General features: G+C 41.4%; 1 protein-coding gene across 1 annotated transcript in view; it reads left to right on the top strand.

Annotated features, from left to right (window-relative positions):
• The window catches only part of Adat2 (adenosine deaminase tRNA specific 2), a 20,746-nt gene extending 1,806 nt beyond the window's left edge, over positions 1-18,940 (top strand). The window contains exons 2-6 of the mRNA XM_055627700.1: positions 2,400-2,504; positions 11,657-11,807; positions 13,738-13,844; positions 16,343-16,415; positions 16,533-18,940. Coding sequence (XP_055483675.1) covers positions 2,400-2,504; positions 11,657-11,807; positions 13,738-13,844; positions 16,343-16,415; positions 16,533-16,576 — 480 coding nt within the window. The 3' untranslated portion in view covers positions 16,577-18,940. The remainder of the gene's footprint in view (positions 1-2,399; positions 2,505-11,656; positions 11,808-13,737; positions 13,845-16,342; positions 16,416-16,532) is intronic.
• The last annotated feature ends 424 nt before the right edge of the window (positions 18,941-19,364 follow it).

Genomic DNA, 19,364 nt, shown 5'->3' with positions numbered 1-19,364 from the left:
TGTGTGTGTGTGTGTGTGTGTGTGTGTGTGTGTGTGTGTGTGTGTGTGTTTGTGTACATGCATACATATGAAGATTACAGGACAACTTTTAGGAGAAGAGAAATTTTTCTTCTTCCTTTGTGGGATCTGGGGATTGAAGTCAGATAATTTGGCTTTCAAAGTAAGTCCTTTTACTTGCTGAACCATCTCACTGGCCCAGTCTTTGATTCTGTTTTTCATGTTTGAAACTGTTCATGTTATCATACCTCCAGTTGTCCAGGATATAGACTTACCAAAAGCCTTATCACATGGCTCCCGTTTATCCTTTTATTGCCATTAACCTCAAATTCTCCATGTCTCTCCATCTTCCTAACTCCTCCCTCTCCTTTTGTCACTTAAACCACTGTAAACCCAAACCTGGTGAGGTGTCTGGTCAGTGAAGTCACTGTTTACTAAAGAGAGGTTAGAGGGAGAACGATGCAGAGACCGCCCCAGCACCCAACAGAGTTGCTGCAATAATTTGTGCAGGGAGTAATGAGGAAAGTCAGACCCCCTAGAGTCTCATTACAAATCTCTTAGATGGCCAAGTTATATGGTATCCCTGTGCCTCAATTTTCTCATCTGCACTATGGAGAACAGTGTCCCTATCACTTTATAAACTAAATGAACTTATAATGTGCTTTAAGTAGTCTCAGGCCAAAGCACAATTAAAAAAAGCTTACCTAGTTATATATTTTCAACCTCTGAGGATCAGAATACGTGAGATGTAGACATAGCATTCCCTCTTTAGAGGGCTACTAGGTGAGGGATAGGTGAACAATGAAAATCTGACCCACAGGAAGTCAGTCTTGTCAAGCCTATGCTTTCATTTCCACCATTCTACCTAAATTAACTCTATCACTGAACTGACACAGCGGACACCTTTTTTTCTATTTTGGCCTATCTTTTTCTAGGGTCTTCTATAACAGTCAACAGCCCTGCCTCATTTTCTCCCTCAATAAGCTTTCTAGATCCTTCATATTTAGCTCAGTTCCTAAACTTTCTGTCTGTAATAATTATAAAGCACAGGAAACCACAAAAAGTAAAAGTATATATAGAGAAGGTTCAACCATGCAATTACCTTTAGTGTAACAGCTTGCCTCACTGCAGTGCACTATCAGAGCCAGGGAAATCTCATTGGTACACACCGAAGAGCTCATTAAATTTTTATCAGCTTACTGTGTGTGACTTTGTGTGTGTTTGACTGTGTCCGTGCATCTCTCTCTGTGGACCATAGATTTTTATGTATTGAAGAGGAATTCAGAATATGGCTGCTCTGGCAAGAGATCACATCCAAAGGCGCTTTAGATCTGTGAGATCTGGCTGGAATACCAACATGTCTTTAATCCAGGAGACTTAGGCAAGCAGAGCCAACTTCAAGGCCAGCCTGGTATAGAGCAAGTTTCAGGTAAAGAAAAGCTTAGGTCTAGGAGTAGTGGTACATGCCTTTAATCCTAAACAATGAAGGTAAAGTTAATTTGTAGAAGGAAGCAAAGTGATATCTCATTGAGTGACAGAAAAAGTGATGAATCAGAGAAAGATTTGACAGAATAGTATATGTGCAGTTCTCATGAGAAGCAAGAGGAAAGACAAACGTAAGGGGCAATGCAGAGAGAGAGAGAGAGAGGAGAGAGAGGCACAACAGTTTTACCTAGAGAGTTTTACAGAGAGTGGTTGAATGAGAGAACAAGCTAGACACGGGTGAAGACAGAACTAGCCAGAGAATGAGAAGAAGCCAGGAGATTAGAATAGATTGTTAGAGTTAGTTTGAAGCCAAGCAGAGTAATTCAGGGGCCAAGAAAGAAGCCAGATTGAATAAGTTAGCTGGGAAAGGAGTTTTTAAAAGAAACTTCCAAGATATTTTCCAAGTTCATGCCATTTTTACCTAAAGTATTCCTAAACTTGGTGTGTCTCTTAGAAGTTGTGGAAAAGAGTGACATTGAGTCTGATCATTTTCATGGTATTGGTACTCCATGGGATCATCTATAATCTTAAGAGAATCTGAAAAAAATCGAGAAGAATTTTATCAAGGGAAACTATTATACCTAAATATTTACACATTATACATTCTCCTGCCTCTTTGTAAATGTGTGTATTATGTCTGAGAAGAGGTGGCATTTTAAGAACATTGGTAAAAAGCATGTGCTTTCAGTGAGAGAAGCTGAGGCTCAGGACCTGGGAAGGGAGACATTCTTGAGTGCGCCTTAACAAAGACACCCAGCAGAGAACACAGCACAGCACAGCACAGGGACATCAGACTTAAGAAGGAGAAAGCACAACTGTGTTTCTTTGTGTCCTGGTCATTATCCACACATGTGATTTTTTGCATAGCCTTTCAAGCACTGAACATCACCTCTCAGATTTTCTTCTTTGTGTTCCAGGCCAAAGAAGCACTTGAAAATATTGAGGTTCCTGTTGGCTGCCTTATGGTCTATAACAATGAAGTTGTGGGGAAAGGAAGAAATGAAGTGAATCAGACAAAAAATGTGAGTTGAGCGGTAAAAATGCAAAAATATACTATGGCCATGCTGGGAACCAGTTGGCAAGACAAGGCAAGACCAAATGTGTCCTGTGGGGCAGTTGCTTCTGCCGCTTTGTGTGTGCTTGTGGTGTGTGTGTGTGTTGTGGGTACACACACGTGTGCCTGCAGGTTGAGGTCAAGATGGCTTCCTCTCTTACTTCCCACCTTGTTTTTTGAGACAGGATCTCTCACTGCCTCTGGAACTTATCAGTTCAGTTAGTCTTGCTGCCAGCGAACCCTACAGATCCCTCCATTCTTTTTCTCTGCACTGGGGTTGCCTAGGAACCCCTTGTTCCCTTCTGCACTGGGGCTGCCTGTGGCTATATTTGGCTATGTTTGGCTGTTTGCATGGGTTCTGGGGTTTTAAATTTAGTTTCTCGTTTTTTTCCCAGCAAGCACTTTACCTACTGAGCTATCTCTCCAGCCCTAGATCTTTCTTTCCTTCTTTGCAAATATTAATTTTTTCTGATTATAGCAGTTATATGATTTCTTTTGCTTAGATATTAAAAATTCTGCAAAGTTAAATGAAGCTATAAAATTATATAGATAATTTTCTATACCTACATTTGTGATCTTAGCCTAAAAGCTAAGAAATGGTTAATTTTTTAAAGTTTTATTATGTTTTCTTTTAACACTTGGTGAAACGAAATGAGGAATTTCATCATATCAAAATATCAGCACAGAAGAAATGAGTACATTTCTGCTTGAAGCAAATTCAACCTGAAATTTCACCTTTGCAAAGCAGATCCGTGTAGCTTATAATGGATTTCTTTTAGTTTTTTTTCTCTTTGGGGTGGTAAGGGAAAAAGACCCTCAATGTATACATTGTAGGGAGGCGTAAAAGGATTGTATTAGAGAAAATGTTTTTGGCTATTCAATGGAATAAGGTCCCCAGGATGAGCTGTCCTCAACTACATGTGTCTCAGCTTCAATTACTTGGTGTTATTGTGATCAGATTGGAAGGTTCATGGTTTAAAACAGTGCTTCTTAAACATGGTATCACAACAGTGTGTCATGGTAGGCACCCGTGGAAATGGAAGTAGGTAAAATTGCTGTGCTATACCAGATGGACTCAAGAACAACATAACTCTAAGGACTGAAGGCCATCCATATGGACTTTGTTCTTACGTTCTTTGGGAGCATAGAGCAGTCTAGTGTTGGTGCTGGGGCTCTGAGGCCTTTAAAGTTCATCCATCACAACCCTGAGGTTTAACAAAACTCGGGTCAAGTAGGAACCCTGTTATGAGGGCATAAAAACATTTGAGGCAGATAATACACATGTTAGAGAAATTCATACCTAGCAGTTCTGTTTTAAATAGTTGCTACAGCTCCGAATCTGTACTGTGTGTTTGATGGAATATGCTTATGAAAACTAAAGCCTGAGTCCCCAGAAACTTTGATTTCTTAGACCCTTTGGGGTTAACCAGGGTTATTCCACTGTGTGTGTCTCTCATGGACTTGCCCTTTTAATACAATATACTCAAACCAGGCCCCACGTGAGAAGACCAGAATTCTGCTTTGGGCTAAGATACCAACACTGCCCTGTTGCCTCCCACTCCCTTTCCCTGTGTATTTTCAGTGCAGGAGAAGACAGCTTAGCTTATGTTTCCTTAGCACTAAAAAGGTGATTCAGTTCAACTGGTATTTCTTGAGAGCTGTGAGGGTGCCATCTCTCAGGAATTCTGAATCTGAGCTTTAAAAGGCTTCGGTTGAAGCAACCTTTTGTGTTAAGTTCTCCTGTTGTATTGGTATGCAGCCAGAACTGTACCCTTGTCTGTAAAGACCTTCTGTCAGCGGGTTTTGATTCTGTAGTCACCCAGGCTTGCTCTTGTCTGCCACTGGCTGTCACAGCATTGAGGGTCAATGCCAGTACTTTTTTCGCCAGGCTCCAGGTCACGGGAGAAAGAGCACGTTTCTGTCAGCCTCACCCAGTGTTGTGTTTGTTGAGGGGAGATTTTTTTTCTTCTTCTTTTTTCCTTTTTCTTTTTATTGTTTACACTTTATTCACTTTATTATATATACTTTATTCATTTCCTCCTCCCCTCCCGATCCCACCCTCCCACTCCTTTCTTCACACATGCCCTTCCCCAAGTCCACTGACAGGGGAGGTCCTGAGGGGAGATTTTTGATTACATACATAATTTAGTTAGCTTGTATAGAGCTAGCTTCCAGTATCAATTGTTGACAAATGTCATTGTCACAGACAGTGTAAATTAGTGCATAGAGATTTTGTGGTTTACTTTAAGCCATGTTTAAATTGGACTGTTTTGTTGGTTTTCTTTTAAAATCAGTGTGAGATTTTTATACTTGCTCTTCAGTAACCTTTTTCTCCCAGCCCTTAGTCCTAGCCCTTTTCCCCAGCTAGTCCCCTTCTGCTTTCTTGTCACACATAGCCTTCTTTTGTTGTTGTTGTTTGTTTTGGTTTTTCGAGATAGGGTTTCCCTGTATAGCCCTGGCTGTTCTGGAACTTGCTCTGTAGACCAGGCTGGCCTTGAACTCAGAGATCTGCCTGCCTCTGCCTCCCAAATGCTGGTATTAAAGGTGTGTGCCACCACTGCCCGGCTGCCCTCTTTCTTCATGCTCTTTCCTTTTTCCTCTAGTTATTCTTCCTTAACTGCTCTTACTCCCCTCTCATGGTTTTTATGATTTGTACCCTTACATGTATGCATTTATGAAAGGTATATATGTGAAAATTTAAATCTCCATTCCACCTTTCAAAAAAACAGGCAGTATTTGTTGGTCTGAGTCTGGAACACTTTATGGTAATGTAGTACTTTTGAGGAAATGGGTAAGATTTCTTGCTGTGCAAGTCCAAGGCATCTGAATTTCAGTCCCCAGCACCCATATAAAAAACTGAAAGACCCCAGCCTCACCCTAAGTTAAACATAGCTAACGCCATTTTGTGGGACACCACTGTTTTGTAAAACTCTAAAGGCTAAATGGAAAACTGGAAAATTACTAAGAAACCCAGCTGTGTCATCCACTTGGGATATCTGCGGTCAGGCTGCCCCAGTCGAACTAAAAACAGTTTGTGTTAATCACCCTCATGGATATCTGTGAGACTGTTCCAGTTAAGATAAGGGTCCTAAGGAAAACAACAGGTGACGGGCCACGTCAAGGGGTCATCATGACCATTTTGACCACCCAGTTCCTGGAATCTTGGTGTCTCTGCCAAACTTTGACGCAAACCGTGGTCTCATGTAAACGTACCAATCAGCCCCCTGTAACCATGCCTCTCGATTCTGTACCAGCGCTTCTGCTCTAAAACCCTATAAAAACCCCAGCTTCCCACCTAGGGGGCGCGCAAAGTCCTCCGAGTGACTTTCCGCCCCGGATACCCGTGTATCAAAATAAAAGCCTCTTGCTGTTTGCATCCGAATGGCCTCGTTGTTCCTTGGGAGGGGGGTCTCTCAGACGAAAGATACCCAGCCGGGGATCTTTCAAAACTAGGTGTGGCCATGCAGGTGCCTGTGGCTGCAGAGCTGGGAAGGCTAGACTAAAGGATGTCTACGATTGCTGCAGCCAGCCATGGTCCAGGTTCAGCGAGACACTCTCGCTATCACTCTCCAGGCAGAGAGTGATGAGCTGAGATGGGACACCTTACACCCTTGTTAACCTCTGTATGCATGCATGTGGGTGCACATACCTTCACGTATTCGTACATACGCACTTTGTGGTGTTTTGAATAAAAATGGCCCCAATAGGGTCATATAATTGAATGCTTGGTAAGCTATTTAGGAAGGATTACAGGTGTGGCCTCACTGGAGGACATGTGTCAACAGGGGTAGGCTTTGAGGTTTCAAAAGCTCAGCCAGACCTTGTCTTTCTCTTTGAGTCTCTCTCTTCTCTCTTTTCCTCTCTCCCTCTGACCCTACTTCTCTCCCTCTCTTTTTCTCTCTGCTCTCTCCGTCCCCCTCTTTTTCCCTCCCTTCCCTCCCCTTTCTCCCTTCTCTGTGTTTCTTTCCTACCTGTGGATCAGGATGTAAGCGCTGCTCAGCTGCTGTACCAGCACCCTGCCTGCCTGCCTGCTGCCTTGCTTGCTGCCATGACAGTCATGGGCTAACCTTCTGAAACTATAAGCAAGCCCCTAGTTAAAAGCTTTCTTCTATAAGTTGCCTTGGTCATGTTGTCTCTTTACAGCAAGGTGTAGCTGGCAAAGATTATCTCCCATTCTGTAGCTCCTTTCTTCATTCTGTGTATAGTTTCCTTTGCTGTGCATAAGCTTCCAAACTTGTCAATTACATGTGCCGTTGGAATATTTTTCAGAAAGTTTTTGCCTATACCTATCTATTGACATCGTTCCCAGTTTTCTTCTAGAGGCTAAAATATTTCAGATTTTATATTAATATCTTTGATCCATTTGGCATTGATCTTTGTGTAGGGTGTGAGACATGGGTTTAATTTTATTTATGGATGTAGATATTCATTTTTCTCTATACCATTTGTTGAAAAGGCTGTCTTTTTTCCAATATATGTTTTTATATTATCAAATATCAGGTGGTTATAATTATGTGGATTTATTTTGGGTCCTCTATTCTCTTTCACTGACAAAAAGACATTTTATATATCTGTTTTGGTGCCATATTTACCAATCTATATATCTGTCTTATCACTTTGGCTCTGTAGTGTAATTTGAGGTCAGGTATTGTAATATATTTTTCCAGAATTGTTCTTTCTATTAAGGTTGCTTTTGCTTTTTAGAGTGTGTGTGTGTATGTTAGAATTACTTTTTCTAGTTTTGCAAATAATGCCTTTATTATTTTGATAAGGATTGCACTGAATTTGTTGATGCTTTTGGTAATGCAGCTATTTCTACAATATTAATTCTTCTAATCCATGCTCATGAACGAGCTTTGTTTTCTATTTTCTTCAATTTCTTTCTTTAATGTCATGAAGTTTTCATTGTAGTATAGTGGTCTCTTACTTCATCAATGTGAAGATGAGATGTTTTTGTCCCTAATTTCTCTTTCTTGGATATTTTCTTATTGATATATAGGAAATCTACTGTTTTCATCAGTGCTAAGTTTCTGTCCTGCCCCTTTGCTGAAAGTATCAGATGTAAAAGTTTTCTTGGTGGAATCCACAAGGCTTCTTATCATGCCATGAGATAATTTCACTTCTTCCTTTCTTATCTATATGCTTTTTTTTTCTTTTTTTGGTCACTTTTTGTCTCATGCCAGGATTTGGAGGAAAAGTTTTAAATTTTTTCCTCATTTAGGTTGTTACCTGTATGCTTTTATTATGGCAGTTATTAAGATTTAGTCCTCTCTATTCTTAATTTCTTTAGGACATTTTATCATTAAGGTATGTTGAACCATGTTAAATGCCTTTTCTGTATCTGTTGAGAAGATCATATTATTTATGTCTTTAAGACTACTTATATAGTATTTTGCATTTATTGATTACTGACTGTTGACCAAACTTTGTACCTCTGAAATGAGACCAGCTTGACTGATGTGTGAACTACTGTATTCATGCATTAGGTTTGTCAGAATATTGAGAATATTTGCATCTATGTTCATCAAGAAAGATGCTCTACAGCTTTCTTCCTTTGCTGTACACTCATCTGGTTTTGCTGTCAGGATAAGACTTGCATTGTAGGAGTTCAGTAATGTTCTTTCTCTTTTTATTTTGTAGAACAAGGTGAGGAATATTGGTGGCAGGTCCTCTTTAAAAGTTTGGTAGAATTTGCTGGACAGTGGTGGCACACACCTTTGATCCCAGCACTTAGGAGGCTTAGCAGGTGGATCTCTTGAGTTTGAGGTCAGTCTGGTCTATAGAGTGAGTTCTAGGACAGCTGGGACTTCACAGAGAAATCCTATCTTGAACCCTGCTTTAAAACAAACAAACAAATAAAAAAACCAAAATATTTAAGCCTATAGTGGTGGTTCATGCCTTTAATCCCAGTAGTTGAGAGGCAAAGGGAGGTGGATCTCTGTGAGTTCAAGGCCAACCTGGTCTACAGAGTTAGTTCTAGGATAGCCAGAGCTGGTAGAAATTGGACACAAATCCATCCAATCCTGGGCTTTTCTCTGTGGGGAACTTTTGATTACTGTTTCTATTTCATTGTTTGTTGTAGGTTTTATTTGTCTACATCTTCTTAACTTAATTGCTGCTATATTTCACGTTTGGGAATTTGCATTAAGTTATTTTAAAGGTTTATTTTTTGTGTCTGTGTTTTGTGGCACTACTCTTGGAGAGGTGTGAGCAAATGTCTACTCACTTTAGATAAGGAAGCAATAGATCAGAAGTAAGCAGTCACTCAAGTCCAGCTTGCTGGGCCAGTTGGTTTTGTTTGGGTTACTTACAGGAGCAGAAATGATTCATAAAGATAGCTACAACACAAAAGCTAGCCCCAGCACTGGTGATGGTCCATGAAAGCTGGAAATCTGAAGCGCACTGTATAACCCGCAGGCAACTGGGCAGGTTGGATAGCATTTCTTCAGGCACCGTAAGCATTTCCTCTTCCAGGCAGAATGGCTGGTCTAGGGGTGTCTTTTATCAGCCCTTACTGCTTATATGCACTTGAGGAGGGAGGGGTTATCTAGTGTATCTGGTCAGTTTCCGGGACTTCCTGAAGCCTTTGAGTTGTTTACTTTCTGAGCTTAGGGAGCTTTCCTGAAGAAGGGAATGTTTCACTTCTCCATAAAACATCCTGTGTCTTAAGGAACTCATATTGAAGGTAGAAAACTTTATCTTAGAGGAAACTGCTGTGCAAAAGTGTGTGTGTGTGTGTGTGTGTGTGTGTGTGTGTGTGTGCGCATGAGTGCATGCCTGACTGTATGTATATAAACTGTATGTTTGCAGATACCTTCAGAGTCAAGAAGAGGGTATTGGATCTCCTGTAACTGGAGTTCAATGGAGTTACAGGCATTTGTTAGCCACCCATTGTTGGTGGTAGAAAATGAACTCTGGGCTTTCTGCAAGAGCAACAAGTGCTCTTAAACTTAAGGCCCTCTCTCGACCCTTGTGTTAGAATTATTTTAATAAGGGAAAGAAGAGTACCTAAATATCATCATGCCATATCCTGCTTGGTTCACATTGGCTCAGATTTCTCTATGAGCTGTAGAGAGAATGACAGTAAATTCTAGTTTAGACATGGAGGGTCCAAAGTTTGCTCAAGACTCATAATAAGTGCATCCCTCTCAGGATTCAAATTTCAGTGTAATTGATTCCACATGTTGGGTGATTTCTCCTGTAGTGTACTGTCTCCCAGGAAGCATCTGCAATCTCAAGTCTATGTTTCTTAAGAGTCTGTTGTGCCATAAAATCTCATCTCCTAAAGTGAGAATGATGAAATTCTAGTGAACTCAATACAGATTTGCTTTAGAGTGAGATCAGTAAAAAAATCTATTTGACTGTTATGAATAAAGCTGCTACAAACATGGTTGAGCAAATGACCTTGTTGTATACTTGAGCATCTTTTGGACATATGCCTAGGAGTAGTATAGCTGGATCTTGAGGAAGCACTATTCCTAATTGTCTGAGAAAGTGCCAGATTGATTTCCAAAGTTATTGTACAAGTTTACATTCCCACCAGCAGTGGGGGAGGGTTCCCCTTTCTCTTCAACCTCTCCAGCATGTGTTGTCACTTGAGTTTTTGATCTTAGCCATTCTGATGAGTATAAGGTAAAATCTCAGGGTTGTTTTGATTTGCATTTCCCTGAGGACTAAGGATGTTGAACATTTATTTAAGTGTTTCTCTACCATTCGATATTCCTCTATTGAAAATTCTCTGTTTAGCTCTGTTCCCCATTTTTTAAATTGGATTACTTGATTTGTTGCTATTTAACCCGGATATCCCTCAATTGAGGAATGGATACAGAAATTGTGGTACATTTACACAATGGAATACTACTCAGAAATTAAAAACAAGGAAATCATGAAATTTGCAGGCAAATGGTGGGATCTAGAAAAGATCATCCTGAGTGAGATATCCCTGAAGCAGAAAAACACACATGGTATATATTCACTTAGAAGTGGATAGTAGACATATAATATAGGATAATCATACTAACATTTATACACCTAAAGAAGCTAAGCAAGAAGGAGGACCCTGGGTAAGATACACAATCTTCATTCAGAAAGGCAAATGGGATAGACTTTGGAGGAGGGTGAAAACAAGGAATAAGACAGGAGCCTACCCACAGAAAGCCTCTGAAAGATGCTACCCAGCAGAATATTAAAGTTGATACTGAGACTCCTAGCCAAACTTTGGGCAGAGTGCAGGGAATCTTATGAAAGAAGGGGGAAATAGAAAGACCTGGAGGGTACTGGAGCTCCACAAGGAGAGCAAAAAATCTGGGTCCAGGGGACTTCTCTGAGACTGATACTCCAGCCAAGGACCATGCATGGCGATAACCTAGAACCCCTGCACAGCTGTAGCCCATGGCAGCTCAGTCTCTGAATGGGTTCCCTAGTAATGGGAACAGGAATTGCCTCTGACATGAGCTCAGTGGCTGGCTCTTTGATCACCTCCTCTCTGAGGTGGGTCTTACCAGGCCACAGAGGAAGAAAATGTAGCCAGTCCTGATGAGACCTGATAGGCTAGGGTCAGATGGAAGAGGAGAAGGACTTCCCCTCTCAGTGGACTGGGAAAGGCTCATGGGAGAAGAGAAAGGGAGGACAGGATTGGGAGGGGATAGGGGGACCTACAGCTGGGATACAAAGTGAATAAATTATAATAATAATAATAATAATAATAATAATAATAATAATAATAATAAAACACAGCCAAAAATTTAAAAATTAAAAAAAGAAAATCTATTTGAAACTAGAACATAAGCTTATAAAAATTTCAAACTTTCCTTAAAGTAGTCAGAAACCATGGACATCATTTTGAGACTTATTTCTTCTTTAATATTTTAATGAAAAAAATTTCCCAAGGTACATGAGACTTTCACTAAACACATAGCAAGGTTTATGTAGTATAATGGAATTGGCATCTCTGTTGGTGAAATTATGATAGTTGAATTGGGGAATGGCTAAGGGCATCCTGAAATCTATGCTCCAATAAAGGCAGAAATAGTAGGAATGCTTTTTGAATTTGTTTTGCATATTGTAGAGACATAAGCTGTATGAAACAGACAGTACCAACGCAAGTCTGCCTCTCTTCAGGCTACTCGGCATGCTGAAATGGTGGCCATCGATCAGGTCCTCGCCTGGTGTCATCAACATGGCCAGAGCCCTGCTGCAGTGTTTGAACACACCGTGCTGTACGTTACCGTGGAGCCATGCATCATGTGCGCGGCTGCCCTGCGCCTCATGAGTATCCTTGCGCTTCTGCTTTCCTGTCTTTACCTTGCCTGTGAGCAAGAAAATGGCCAAATAGATAACCTTTTTTTCTCTTTTTATTGTTTTTCCTTTCAATGTTGAGGGTTAAACCCAGGCTATTGCCCATGCTAAGCACATGCTTGTCACTGAGCTATGCCTTTCCTCATGTGTGGAAACAATTATAAAGATGGTGTACAATTCAGCAAGAAACAGGAAAGATTATCTGTATACAGCAAAGTTATCCGTTCTCTCTCAGTATCAATAGCCATGAAACTATTGAACACATAAGCTACAGGAAGAAAAGCTCAGAACTAAAACTCTTGTGTAAGGATGGACCCAAATTAAGTTAGAGCACAGTAGACATTCTGAGGAAGATGCTTTTGCCTTTGTTTGACAGATTATAGGTAATTTAAATATTTTCTGTCTTAGTCTGTTTTTGCCATGACTACCTATCACAAAGTGCAAAAAAAAAGGAAAAACAGACTAAGTTCAAGGTAAATAAGAAGTAAAATGCTGCCTGATATTATCATTGTACATACATGGAAATTAGTCAGTGATATTTAGTTGGATTGTATCTTTTGTAGAGTGAGCAATATAAATGCTGAGTGTAGTCAGTTTCTAGAATTAACTAGCTAATTAATTAATTAATTAATTTTTGTTTTTTAAGTCAGGGTTTCTCTTTGTAGCCTTGGCTGTCCTGGACTCACTTTGTAGACCAGGCTGTCCTGGAACTTACAGAAATCCTCCTGCCTCCACCTCCTGAGTGCTTGCATTAAAGGCGTGCGCCACTATGCCCAGCTAGAAACAAACAAACAAATAAATAAATAAATGAATGAATGAATAAATAAATAAATAATTTACAACACTGAGAGTCTTGTGCATTCTAGGCAAGTGCTTCTTCATACTTGTAGTTTCATTTGTTTTTAAAATTATATGCAGTTTTATCACTTCAAACAATACAGAGGGCTTTTGGGGAACAATAAAACATACTGTCTTTGTACTAGAGGAATTATTGGCACCATTGTTGGAGGAGTTATTAGACCAGTTTCCTCATTCTGTCTTGCAGGAGAGAACAGGGAATAATGTGGGTGGGTTTCTAGCTTTTGTGTGGGTGGTTATTTTGTTTTAGTTTCTTATTTTTGTTTTGAGACTGGCTCTAATGTAGCCAGGGTTATGGATCTCACTGTGCTTGTTAAAATTAAGCTCTTGATTCTCCATCTTCTAAGGGCTGGGATTATAGGCACATGCACCACACCAGGCTTCCATCCACTTTTTACTTGCCATTTAAATTTATTTATTTATTGTGAGGAGCACAGGTATGCCATGGCATTTGTTTGGCAAAGGTCAACTTCAGGAATCAGTTATCTCCTCTTACCATGGGTTTTAGGAATTAAATTATGTATTTTAAAAGGAGAAATTCCTGAATTAAATTTTTAATTCGGCAACGATTCTGAAAAAATGATTTAAGGAAGAACAGAGAATTGATTAAATTGCATATTAAGCAAAAACACTTGGTCTCTGTTCTGGTCACAATTGCCAGGTTTTGCTTATTTATGGATATACTGTTACTGTGTGTGCAATCACATGTCATGTTACACATGTAACAGCGGACAATCCTGAGGAACTGGTTCTCTCCTTCCACATTGCATGGGTCCCAGGGCTCAAACTCCGCTTGTTGCGCTTCTGTGGCAAGTGCTTCTGCCAGCTGAGCCACCCTGTCGACTTAACAATCGCTAGATTTTAATTTATAGATACTTAAAGACTCTTTCTCTTTCTTTTTTGTATAACTAAATTTTATCATTGTAAGGACCAACCATAAAGATGAATTGTTTTGAAGTCTATTCTGAGCTTTCTAAGGGAGTTAGCATCAGCCTACAGTTGCCATGATTCTGCACGTTGCATTCAGGACCTTAATTCTGTACTATAAATCCCGCTGGTTGTCTACGGCTGTCAGAATGAACGGTTTGGTGGTTGTGGTTCCGTCCTAAACATTGCCTCTGCTGACCTACCCAATACTGGGAGACCATTTCAGGTAATATATTCTTTTTATTCCCTCCCTCCCTATTGCCACCCCCGCCTTTTCTGTTTATCCATCTCTTGATGTACTTGCCAATTGAGTGTGGTCAGTATTCTAAAAATCCATTACAGAATCAGACTACATCTCACTGGAAGAAAATCTTTGTTTCTTCCCTGATTGTGAGTTCCTAATAGAGTTCACCAGTACCTTGTGTGTGTGTGTGCTATGAATGTGTGGTACACAGACATACACATATCACATGCACACACACACATGTACACATGCTTGTGATGGTAGCATGAAGGTATGAACAGTTCTCTCTCGGGTGTGTCAGTGCAGTCAGTGTTTCTCAGCCAAGAAAAGTTCTTTTACAGTTCATATACACAGCCACGTTGGCTCAGTGGACAATGAATGCCATGGTTTGAAAGCGTGGATCAAGGTTTAATTCCAAATTATATTCTAAGGTCTTTTGACCTGCTAAGGCCTTGCTATGTCAGGCTTTTGGATGCTGGGTTTTCTTCCTCTTCTTTGGTCAGGCTCATGGGACAGAGGACAAAATGGAGGTGGGCTCTCTGGTTAGAGTTATAGATTCTTTTAATATAATACTGTGTTCAGGTGGACATTTGGAGAGTGAAGATAGAGTTGCTGGAAGGCACCAGTGCCAGCACACACCCACCAGGAGTGGCTAGCTTGGTGTGTTCTGAGAAACCAAGGGGGGAGAGGCTTGTAAGCAAAGCTTGTGTGTCAGGTCACCTCCTGCCTGTAGAGCTGTGTTGGGAGGGGGCCCATGTTTCCATCAGTGAGTACCCTGGGATGCTGGAGAGGCAGCATCAGTAGAGCCTCGAGAGCATAAGACAGGAGGAGATTGAGGAGGAAAGTGAAGTTCTGAGGCAAGGGCAGCACTTTGTACTGAGAGAAGGAGGAAGGTTACTGTTACCATGGGGGAAGATCCCAGTCGGGAGCCTAGGGAGGCTCCAGGAAAGGAGGTTCAGTCTCAGCAATGCCCCCTGAGGCTGGCCTCCCATCTGCAGGTGGTTGGCCAGACACCACTTTGAGGGATGACTGAATTGTTTCATAAACTTCAGCACAATGAGTTAGATCTTTTCCAGTCTCGCCAGATGAGTACTAAAATCCCTAGGCATTTGGCTGCATTTTGTATGGCCAGTTTCTGTCCCCTCCCCAACCAAGCCCTCCAGCCTGCTTCCACAGAGCCCACACTTCTCCCTACTCCAGGAGGCGTGCTTTCTTGCCGCTGTCCAGGTTCAGCCTTCATATTAACCCATATTTCATTAAATGTTCTTTATGGCTCTTGCTGCTTTCACATATTCTCGTCTCTTCTGCCCAGATCCCAGAGCAAAAGCAAACGCAACAGTTTCCTTAAATCCCCCATAGCAAACTTAAAAAAATGTTTTTTTTTTCTTTTTTTCTGAAGGACCCAATAGTAGATAGTTTTACCTCTTGTGAGAGAAATGTCTCTTGTCACATAGTGTTTTGTTTAATAATAATAATAAACTCTTCAAAGTATAAAAACCATTGCTAGCTGTAAGTGTTGCAGCTCTGAAGGGAAAGGCTTCCGCTTCAGAAATTCTGCTCCTGATGCACAGTAAAGATTTCCCTAGTGGAAGTGCAAGCTCTGCTCCAGCAGGGATGGGTTCCCAGCAAAACTGTTGCAGCCCTGCCTGCAGGAGGTATCCTGGTAATGGAGAGCCAAGGAATACCGGAAAGGCACAGTGCACAAACCTCACATAGAGACTTACTGGGAGGGAAAAACTCAGGAGGGTGGCTGCCTATGCAGTAGGGAAATGAGCAGAAGGCAGGGTACATATTCGGTTCCTTGGGGTAGGGAGTGGGGAAGGGGCGGGGCTGTCCAGAGTAGAGATTTTCAGAGTGAGGATTGGTGGGATTTCCTGAGCTCAGCAATTGGTAGGTTTCTTTGGCAAGCTCAGGGATTGGTGGGTTTCATGTTCAGGGACTGGTGTGTGTCTGGGCCAAGTGCAGAGATTGGTGGGATTTGTTTCTTAACCCTGGTTTTAGGCTTGGGGTCAAGTCAGGGTCAGGGTGTTTTTCCTTTTACACTACACTAGGTTGTCATTCTTAGCTATGGACTTGATTTATTTTACTAAGACTAGTTTACCAGTCCAGGCTGTATAACATCCCGTGCTTGGTGAGACACTGGAAAATACAACAGGTAAAAATAGCCCGTGCTTTATGTCCACCTGGTTAGCATCTCATTTCATCACTGCAGCAGCCTGAGAAGTCCAGTTACGTACCACATAGGGTTTAAGTACCCCCAGTAGTGAGTGACTGAGAGAGACTTTCGGTTAGGGCGTGGTACCCAGTCTTTTGGAGATGTACATCTTCATCCATGCTGATACTTGTCCTGAGTAATGAACATGGTGTGGAGTACCTTTATTTCTTTGCAATGGTGTATACACTGTGGGATGTATACAAGTGGGATGTATAACCCACTTACGGTCATGGCCGATGCTCACCTTGTGTTTCTCCCTCGTCAGTGCATCCCTGGGTACCGTGCTGAGGAGGCTGTGGAGCTCCTAAAGACCTTCTACAAACAGGAAAACCCAAATGGTGAGTTTTCTTCTGGTTTAGTGCCTCACGTTAAAACAACTCAATGCGGTTGTTTGGAATCTCTCACTTTCTACTTATCTGGTTTTTTATTTTTGCTTTTGTTTTGTTTTCCCACAGCACCAAAATCAAAAGTTCGAAAAAAGGATTGTCAGAAATCCTGATGCTGTTCTGATCCTGACTAGTGTCGTTCAGAGACCTGGACAGAATTTCCAACTGAGAGCCATTGGCATCGTGGGTCGTGTTTCTATGTTGTTGTTACTGGGTGGGAAGATGGTGTCTCTCGTCATTTGTCATTTGCTCTGTTAAGGGAACAAATTAGCCCTTTTTAAAAAAGTCTGACAGATGTAAACAACTATTAGCTCTTCCACCAAGCTGAAAGAGTGTTTCGGAAAGGGGAAGGATTAAGGTTTGAGGTCGCAGTGATCAGCAAGCAGTGCTCGCCCCTCCTTCAGCCACAGCTTTAGTCCCATCACAAAGAAGTTCTTCATAGCTAGCTTCGAAGATGCCTTCGTGATAGAGTGTTTGCCATGGAGGCCGGAGGCCCAGGTCCCCAGCAACCACCAATGCCAGGTGGGCTTGGTGGCCTGCCTATAATTCCAGTGCTTGCAAGGCACAGACAGGCTTCCAAGGCCCCAAAGCAAGCTAACAGTTACTTTAGCTCTTATTGATGAGCTCTGGGTTCAAATGAAAGTGATCTAGGAGGACCCCCAGTGTGAAGCTTAGACCTCACATGTCCACATGCACCGCCCCCCAACACAAGTGCATAAACAAAATGCAAATACATACGTCACACATGGACACCACACACAACATACATGTGAAAGAAAAAAGACAAGTGTTCGGAAGACTGATCAAGATCAAAACAGGAAGGAAAAGGAATGAAAAAGAAAGCCTTGGTATTTTACTGAGGCCATTCAGACTGGTTCTGCCCCTGATTTCACCAGGGCGCAAGGGACCTGGGCTCATCCTAACTTGTATTATGACTATGTAAATGACCATGCATGTCAGGGGTTCATGTGTGCAGATGTGGAGGCAGAGAACATCTCAGGTGCTGTTCCACATGGGCAGTCCCCCGCCTCCTTTTTTTAAGGCAAGGTTTCTTGGAATGTACCATTCAGCTAAGCAGGCTAGCCAGAAATGCCCAGGGTTCCGCCTGTGTCCTCTAACACACGCACCACTGTGTGCTTCCTTCCTTCTTTCCTTTATTGAACTCAGGTCTTTCTACCACTTTGCTGATTGAGATAGCTCTCCAACCCTAGAACATTTTTAAAAAGTATTTAGATAAAATAGATGCATTTAAAGTAAGTGTTTAAGAGTCATTTTTTTTAAATCATAGGCTATTGCTACAGTAATATGTAGTATTCATGCCTTCTTTCAGGAGGTCTAGTGTTTAAATAGTGGGTGCTAGAGAGATGACTCAGGGGCTAAGAATATATACTGCTCTTCCAGAGGATACTAGTTTGGTGCCCAGCGCCTACGCTGGGCAATTCACAACCCGTAATTCCAGTCCCAGAGGACCCAGTACCCTCTTCTGGACTCTGTGCGCACCTGCACTCACATGTGCACACGTTTCCATAATTGATATATACACATATAATTAAAAAAAATTTAAAGGTAAAAATTTGAAGTTTCTTATAATGGAGTAACTATTGTCTTAAGGTTCATTTCTTCTCTTTAACAAAACAAAGACTTATACTCTCAAAGCAAAGACCATATATTCTCAAGAGAAAGAAATGAAAAATTGTCCATATGTAATGTGCTGGAGGATGATAGGTGCTGCTGGTCATAGTGGGGTGCACTGGGTGGGTGGGGGGTTGAAGTAAAAGAATCATGAATTCAAGATAAACCTGGGCTATGCAGGAAAACCTTCCCCCGTCCCCCCACCTCCCCTCCAAATTATAACAGGTTGCCATTTGGAATAAGAATGCAGGAATGATGGTTACAGGAATGAATAAAATGATCCATTTATTCCTAACTAACAAAGCTATTACTCCTAAAAATGCAGATGATGACATTTAAATTGAATATCTAAAAATTTGACCTCACAACCAAATTTCCAGGGAGGGTCACTGATGCAAGGTGCAGCTTTTCTCCAACTGCCCTGGCGCTGTGTGCATCTCTGCCCAGAAGGGGGCCTCGCCGGTCCACCGGAAGACAGCACCCGTGCCGCCTCAGTTTCTTCAGCTACTTCAAGTCCTTGATGCAAAGCGTCTGTGTTTGTTGACTCTGCCCTTGAAGCGCTGTCTCCGACTTGTTTGGTTTGAATTACATTACAGGCTGGAATGTGATTGTGGCTGTAGTATTTTTATATTGACGGGATGGGGGAGGGGAGCAGCTGATCACTGTTACATGCTTCAGAGGATTTATAATTGCGTGGTTTGTGCATGTGTGTTTTTAATGGCATTTCAGAAGTTTTATGAGCGAAGAAAACGCAAGATTTTAAATTTACAATAATGGTCTGTGCACCTTCTCTTCGGTTTTATCTACTTTAAAAATTGTCTTCTCATTAAATTTTAGTACTTTGAGTAGTGTGTTCCTTTTTGCAGTTGGTCGTAATTCACTTCTGGCTCCTGTGCGTCCCTGAAAGCAGACATCATTACCCTTACTGAGTTCATATCACTTTCGGGGTATTCTCTGTAGGCAAAACAAAATCTGGGCACTTTCCTTTGTAGAGCACCACCAGATTATTCTGTCTGTCTGACAACCAGTGGGTTCATGGTAAAGCTTTGAAACTGGTTAGTATGAATTTAGGGAGAAAACAAAAACAAAACAACAAAAAAACTAAGGTAAAAGCATAGAACCAGAAATAACATGAGGGCGTTTTATTCCAGACACACACACTACTTCAGAAGCAGAGAGATAATTCCAGAAAATAGGGCAGTGTGCATATTTTCCCTTTCCGATTTTAGCAGGTGGCTAAGTGGCATTTCCTGCTTCCTAAGTAGGGCT

This window comes from Psammomys obesus, unplaced genomic scaffold, assembly GCF_907164565.1.
Source record: "Psammomys obesus unplaced genomic scaffold, mPsaObe1.curated_primary_1811, whole genome shotgun sequence".
In the NCBI taxonomy this organism is placed as follows: domain Eukaryota; kingdom Metazoa; phylum Chordata; class Mammalia; order Rodentia; family Muridae; genus Psammomys; species Psammomys obesus.
This window is presented reverse-complemented; position numbering and strand designations above follow the sequence as displayed.